A 7391-nucleotide genomic window follows, 5' to 3' on the forward strand; every position below is an offset into this window, starting at 1 on the left:
AGGCTCTTCAGCTCAGCGACAAATTTAGAGAACTTTCGCTTCGGAACCTAACATGATGACGTAAATTAGTTCGTCTCCGGATAATCGAGGTTTAACTGTAGCGTATAACCCACCCACACATTCACCCACAAAACATATTTCAGCCTTTCATTCGCCCCACGCTTTTATCTCCTCAATTAAACGAAAAACTGGCAGTTACGAGTAACTCAACATGCCACTAAGGGTCTTATTTGATATCATCCAAATACTGTAAATGATCTTATCACGCTGCTATACATCCTGCAAAAATTTCAAGCTATTGTGAGAATCTCTTATTAGCTTTGCCAGTTATATAAGATAACCTCAATTATCCGTACATTTTGATCGGTTCTAACTTGTGATCTATTGTAGGACAGATGTACAGATGAAGTAGCCACCAACAACATTTTGCTTTTTTATCATATAAAACAAATACATGTTGCTGTGCGTCTGTTCAGAAATAAATCCCAAAAGACGTCAAAGCGTAGTACGAAAGTGATGGACACACTCGGCTGCTCCTCGTCTTTTTTTCTCTTATCACATTTTCCAGACTTTATTTACGAATCTGTGATCTATTTCTGAACAGACGCACGGCAGCACGGAATCTAAAAAATTTCCTAAAACTATATAGTTTCCAATTTATCTGAATGTGAATAAAGGATTTTTGGGAAAATCATCAGTTTGACACAATCAGATAAATTTCGACAGCTTGATGAGCCCAATAAGCGGATAATTCGTGAGTATACCTTAATGATTATTTTGCAGGTTTGAAGCACCTTGCACCAATGATTCATTGCAGTGAAGTCATCCCTCGCTAAATCAATTCATATTTGAACTCAGAAAAAATGACAAATCAAAAAGACCCGAAAAGGAGAATGTAGGATTTATTTTACTATTACACTTTCCTTCGCTTAATTTTACACACACAACTCTTTTTACATGCTTTGTCAAATTTGCCTCAGGCTTATTATTTTCTTTTTAAAATGTTATAAATTAACATTCTCGATATGAAAGGCAAGTGGCACTTCGCCATTCGTGAAGCTTGTAAATACGGCAAGGTATTTACAACAAACAAAGATAAGCAGACTAAATCCTTAAAGAAAGAGCAGTCACAGTATAAATGGGAACCTGTGAACTTCAGGGAAAAATTTTCATCCAATGAATGACATTTAAAGGCTTTTCCTTATTCCTGAAATAGAAACCGCGGCCAAATGAAGCCTTTATAATCAATGCATTAACACCATCCAGCGGCATTATCTGTTATTCATGTAAGAGGGCACGAGTTCCTTTCATAATATAACACAGCTTTTTGATCTTGGAACTTGCAATTGATCGGATTCTTCCTCCAGAATTGTTTCATTGTTTCGTGGTAAATTCCTAGTCATCGGTAAAGAGTTTCTCATTATAGAAAATCTTTTGTTTTCCTCGGTTCCAAAAAGCGACCCTCTTCTCATCTGTACTGGTTTGTACTTTCCTTGAATCATTTTGTCTCTTAATTCTGTTCGAAGGATTTCTCCTTCCTCAGACCTGGGAATCGAATTAATAAACATTACACCTCCTCGAAGTTTTTTGTGAGTTGCTGCATTCTCGTCCACGTATTGAATAACTTCCATTTCAGTCAAATCTTCTTCGTTCATACTCACAACGAAAGCTGTAGGCAATTCTCCAACTTCAGGGTCTGGGAACCCAATAACAGCTGCGTCAAATACGGCCGGGTGGGTCTTGAGGAGAACTTCGAGCTCTGAAGGAGACACCTGATTGAAAAGAAGAGCGCTTACAAATTCAGGTTCTCTATATTCATTCATTTATTGTAAGATACTGTGTTGGGCAATAAGTCGAGAGAGACAAATCAGTTAAAAAAATTTCAATAAACTACGGCAAATCAAAAACAAAGAGCAAACGTAGCAGAATCTCTACGAGGACACGAACAGCTCACGTACCACCACGCGTGACGCACATGAAGGCAAGGCAAGCTGAAGCACTATCCATTCGTGCCCGTTCTCCAATTACAAAATTCTTATCGGCTACGTTTCAAATACAATGCTTTCTACTGTACCAAGTATTTTTCAATGCATTGCGTGTACACTTAAGGGGGTCACGCCCACAATTTCCTACGTTACACATATTTGACGATATTCCCTGACTGACATGAATTAAGAAAACCGACCTGATCTCCTCTGAACTTGATCAAATCCTTGAGTTTGTCCACGATGAAGAAATGTTCATCTTGGTCATAGTAACCCAAATCTCCCGTGTGAAGCCAGCCTTCGCCGTCAATAATTTGTTGTGAAGCGTCTCGGTCGTTCAGATAACCTGTCAATCAGCCAAGAAAGTCATTTATTATTGGCTTTCTAAAGAAATTCGAAATGGCCCTCGTCTCATTTCCTTTCCCTTTGTAATTGGTCCAATTATTTGATGGGGTAGTGCGAGTTTTAAAGACGTGGCGACTAGGTAACTCGCATTTCCCACTGGCTCCTCTTAAGATGTAATAACTTTTCCTTGGTTTCCAAACTATTAAATCAAAATACGTGGTAAAATTATCTTTTAAATGAGCAATTCCACTTCAACGCTGTAACAGCATGATGCAACTAACCTTTCATCATTGTCGGACCTTTGACACAAATCTCTCCTCGTTCACCAGCCCCAAGAACCTGGCCAGTCGATACATCGCACACCTTAACTCACAAAAATTATTGTTACTTGATATAACAAACAATGATAAAATAAGATGAGTACACAGCTGTTAGCCTGCTTTCCGTACCACGTAAGGAACCAATCATAATTGAAGGCCATAATTGGAGTATTATAAAAATTTGACTGCTAAGTTTAGGAGGGGGACTACCAAGTTTAGGAGGGGGGGGGGTGAAGAATCCTAAGAATGTTGCAGAGCCTTATGGAGGGATCGGGTTAATTTTAATGTGACACAAGCAAAGTCTTCCGAACCCCACAAGGTAATAAGTAATGATCAGTGAAAAATGATCGGTGCCTTAAGCAAGTCCTTTACCTTACATTCGAGATTGGGAAGTAATACTCCAACAGAACCATGCCTCTCCTCCAGCGGGGGAGTCATGTGACTCAGTGCTGTGTTTTCTGTCATGCCGTAACCTGAAACATTGTTTTATGTTTCATTTCAATACATTCATTTATCAATTATCCTTAAATTCACTTCTTGACTAATTGAAACGCAATCTGAGAATTTGGTGGAACGCAGTGGCCCTATGAAAAGGACAATCAATTTATTACTCATAGTACAGCACCATGCCACTGTTTCCCTCTCTCTGAAAATATCTATGCAATAAAAAATTCTGCAGCTTTTCGAGCATCGGTTAGAGGCCTAGGAATGCTACTGCTTGTCTTTGCGACCACATCATAAAAAGTGTATTCTCAGTCCTTACCCAAGATTTATCGTTAGTACGCCTTTTCCACAGATCAAACTTTTGTTTATTAATGGACGGTCTTACAACTCTGGATATGGACCAGTTTAATATTGTTTAAGGCCAAGGAGCTGTTTCACTTACACTGATTGATTCTTTTGAGGTGAGGTAATCGTTTCCTGACACTTTTGGACGTTTCTTTGCTTAGTAATGACGAGGTGGATATCACCTCCGCTAGCGACGACAAATCGGTGTTATTTACTGCTGGATGGATGGAAAGGAGATGCACTACTGACGCCTCGGTTACGAAAAGTGTCACCTGTTAGAAAAAAAGAAAAGATGTGTGTGGGGATGCTTTTATTTGACGAACAATGGCCCCGGCAGGAATCGGGAGCGGAAGGCCTGGAACTGTCTAAACCTTCAAGGGTATCCGCTCAATTCGCCACCACAAAACTCGCCACCACTGAGAGTCAAATCGCCACCTGAGGTGATTTGTGTTGCCTGTCGTTTGTAACTTACATCAAAGGAAAGATAAGATGTAGTAGTATATTGCGAAAAGGGAAAAGGACTCAGAAGTTATGTGTAACCTCTCAATTATAGAACGTGAACCGTTAAATGCAATAAAACATGTTGATATCCCGAAGATTATGATCAGTTTGCGGAAAGCGAAACCAAGGTGATTTTCCGCCGATGCTAATTAAACCGCATGAATTTACAGCAAATGAAAGCTAAGGTGCAGTAGTATATTGCGACAAACACAGCGAAGTTTACAGAAACGGACTTGACTTCCTTCCTTTGTGTTAATCACATAGAATGTGGACGCAACCTGTAACACGAGTTTCTTTCTTATGAACGCATTTCGTAATCAAATCTAATGAAACTTATGTAATATGAAAGGTTAGACCTTAAAGTTTAATTTGGTTTTAATGATGCGAGATTAAAAATGCGCACAAACACAGTGTATTAGAATAATAAATAGCATGTCGGCGGTGTTTCCCTGACGTGCGGCTTTAAGGTGCGTCTACGGTATTACAATGTGATGGATATTTCATGTGGCATTTAAGGGTTAACGTGCAATAATTGAGAGGCTACACATAATTTATGAGTCCCTTTCCCTTTTCGCGATATACTATTGTATCTTAGCTTTCCTTTGATTCATACAACTGGCTACACATAACGTTGAAGTCAAATCGCCACCGGTGGCGATTTGACTCTCGGTGGTGGCGAGCTTGTTAGGGTGGCAAATTAAACTTAAACCCCTTCAGGCCTCGCTCAGTAAATACCGAGCCGTGACGTTTGCCGTGAAATAATTTAGGGAACGTCTCTCGGCGACAACAACGTTTTTACCCACTCAATCTTCCCAGACTTTGCACAAACAACGAGGAAGGAGAGACGCCTGGAAATTAGGCTGAGTCACTGATAAGATCCAATTGAAAGAGGAAAGTGGAAAATCTTTTTACCCACTCACAGCTACGATTGTATTAAAAAGTCTCAAAACCGAAAAAATGCTTTACCTTGTAATCCTGCAAAAGATTAAATATTCTGTTTTGTTCGAATCTTGGCACTGAAACTAAGCAACTTCCTTGTTGTAAACTGAGAGACAGAACAGCTATTAGGCCGAAAGGGCGGTGAAATGGAACAAAAGCTAGAGTAGTAGAATTCTTTTGCTCTGTAGTAATTTGTTTAAAATCCATAAAGCCATGTGCAGTCGCAATGCAGCCCAGAGCAACCAAGTTATAATGTGTTACCATGGCGCATTTCGGAAGACCGCTAGTCCCACTGGAGTACGGAAGAATTGCTAAATCCTCTTTTGGGTTAAACGTGACGTGTGGCAAACTCGACCCGTCATCATTGAAAAGGATTGAGACCAAGTCATACCCATCTTCAACGTCATCTCCAAGAACAAACATGTGGTCTATACCCAGTTTCTTCGCGGCTTCTTTTGCCCGATGTTCCAACTGGTGAACAGTGATGATACATACTGCGTCAGCTGCTTCGAGCTGATTGGTCAGTTCTTCGGTTGTGAAGAATGGATTGACACCGGTCACGACAGCACCAATTTGAAGAGCTCCAAGGAATACAATGGGAAATTCAGGAACGTTCGGAGCAAACAGGGCAACCACATTTCCCTTGCGAAGTCCTCTTTTGCTTAAAGCCGAGGCGACTCTTCTGCTCAAATCCCTTACTTGTGAAAACGTGTATTCGCGTTTGGTTGCGCCGCATATCTACGAGAAAAATATCAAGAATGATGGAAAAGAAAGAGCGAGTTTTCAGATCGGGAAAAGTACAAATGATTGGCGAGTTCTTAGCTGGAGTGGAATGGGGGAACAGTTTTGCTTTTCTCCTAATCGTGAAAAGTAGATCTCTCCTGGGATCAAGAATTGTTTTAACATTGCAATTATTAACATTGTTGTAATTATTAATATAACCACCCTCAACAACAAACGCTTTTGATACCTCGCTACTCAAAGAATGGTTGGCTGATTTATTGAGCAATCTTAAGGTACTGTATACACTAAACCCAACTAAACTAAACCCATTTTCGAAAGCACCCTCCATCAGTGCTTTCAATTTAAACAGTCCCTCCTTGATTTCGTGGTCAGGTTAGATATCCTGTGGAAATTCTACTTTGCTACTAGATTGTCAACTTAGGATACGTCACCAATATAATACTCATTACAGTCGATCGATCGAGAGAAAAGTTTTACTGTTTCACGATGAGAGAACGTGTCTCCTGCTGGCCCTGTTATGCATGAAAAAGCCCTCAAACAAAAGCAGCATCTTCATAAAAAATACATCTTTTATCAGTTCGAGAACTTCTGTTAAGTAGTTTTATGGATATTGGTGTCAAACTTGCGTGATTACATTCAATAACTGAAAACTGATGATGACGCTTTATTTACAAGCCTCGTTTATGCGTCAATATATCCTGTGCTTAGATCTTGAAGAATCCAAACTAAATATTGTTAATAAACAAAGGGCACCTTTTACTCTGTTGTGAGTGTTAGTAGTTCAGCATTTGTACAGTGGCCTCTCTCTGCACACTTCGTACCAAGAAAGTTAAATTTCCGAAACTCACCAAGTTATTGAAATCTGAACAGTGATCGACAAAAATTTGATATACAAACCCTTAAGTTTCGATTGGAACGTGACGGAGTAAACACGTTTTGGCTTCTTCGTGACCTCATGGACTCGATGTGTTGATGAGTGATTTTCGCTGAAATTTCAATGTCGTTTTATTTTGTTTTATTTATTATGAAGTTAACTTCCGCGTTTCTGGGTAATTGATTAAAAACGATGACCATAGTCGAAAATGGAACTCGAAACTGAATTTTCCCCAAGTAGAAACATGTTTGAAATACAAATAAACGAAACAGATAAATTTGTCAGTCCATTTAGTGAATGAATCATAAAGGACAGTTCTTTCTTTGACATAATTAAGTTCACACATTTATCTGTTTGTGTAATATGTTTAGTGGCTCTTCTGCCGCTCAGAATACCTGTGTGGAATAAAAGACGAAGTCACGAACACCGAGATTAAAGTTGAAAGATAAAAATAGCTCTATAGTTATTACCGAGGATAAATTTATTCCTCGTTGAACGACTTACGATAGCTGTTTGATTCCCATACTTCTCGAAGTCTCTAAACACAAAATCCGGCCAAGATAAGGTTTCAGGGATTGATACGTCCGCATATTTGCTTTTCAACGCCATCGTTCTTTCGCAGTTGTCAGAATAATCGAGAGTGAAAATGTGACATAACGAATGCGTCGAAACGCGTCTACAAGAATTTAACAACATCAAATCGACGGTTCGCGGATTTAATTACTGAATAAATAACCATATTGCTTCAGGGTAATTACAAGAAGGATTTGCATTTTCTCCATTGTGTTAACGCACGGCCTTCTTCGGCGGTAAGAATTTTAAAAGAATTGATTTTTGAAGGTAGTGGAATTGAGATATCAATTGGCATAATTTACAACTGAAAAAAAATCAAAT

General features: G+C 39.3%; 1 protein-coding gene across 2 annotated transcripts; it reads right to left on the bottom strand.

Annotated features, from left to right (window-relative positions):
* Nucleotides 1–886: 886 nt before the first annotated feature.
* On the bottom strand, nt 887–7203 carry LOC113667266 (uncharacterized). Of its 2 annotated transcripts, XM_089211824.1 has the most exons (8): nt 7002–7164; nt 6521–6892; nt 4907–5617; nt 3537–3711; nt 3023–3123; nt 2612–2693; nt 2186–2331; nt 887–1772 (listed from the first exon to the last, which is right to left on the bottom strand). In XM_089211824.1, exons 2-8 carry the CDS (start codon nt 6578–6580, stop codon nt 1308–1310), a joined length of 1740 nt encoding a protein of 579 aa, XP_089067950.1. In that variant the 5' UTR covers nt 6581–6892; nt 7002–7164; the 3' UTR covers nt 887–1307. The 2 variants fall into 2 exon arrangements, with proteins under 2 accessions (XP_089067950.1, XP_089067949.1); XM_089211823.1 differs by lacking the exon at nt 6521–6892 and having other exon boundaries at nt 7002–7203.
* Between the last annotated feature and the right edge of the window lie 188 nt (nt 7204–7391).

Source organism: Pocillopora damicornis, chromosome 7 (assembly GCF_964200805.1).
Source record: "Pocillopora damicornis chromosome 7, jaPocDami1.2, whole genome shotgun sequence".
Lineage (NCBI taxonomy): Eukaryota > Metazoa > Cnidaria > Anthozoa > Scleractinia > Pocilloporidae > Pocillopora > Pocillopora damicornis.

Excerpts from the sequence above, each read along its gene's own strand:
- LOC113667266 (XM_089211823.1), bottom strand. The coding sequence starts at position 7,193 with ATGTTGTTAAATTCTTGTAGACGCGTTTCGACGCATTCGTTATGTCAC. Across the intron at positions 3,124-3,536 it reads CCTCAAAAGAATCAATCAGT|GTTACGGCATGACAGAAAAC; the intron begins GTAAGTGAAACA and ends ACAATGTTTCAG. Across the intron at positions 1,773-2,185 it reads TCAAGTTCAGAGGAGATCAG|GTGTCTCCTTCAGAGCTCGA; the intron begins GTCGGTTTTCTT and ends CTTTTCAATCAG.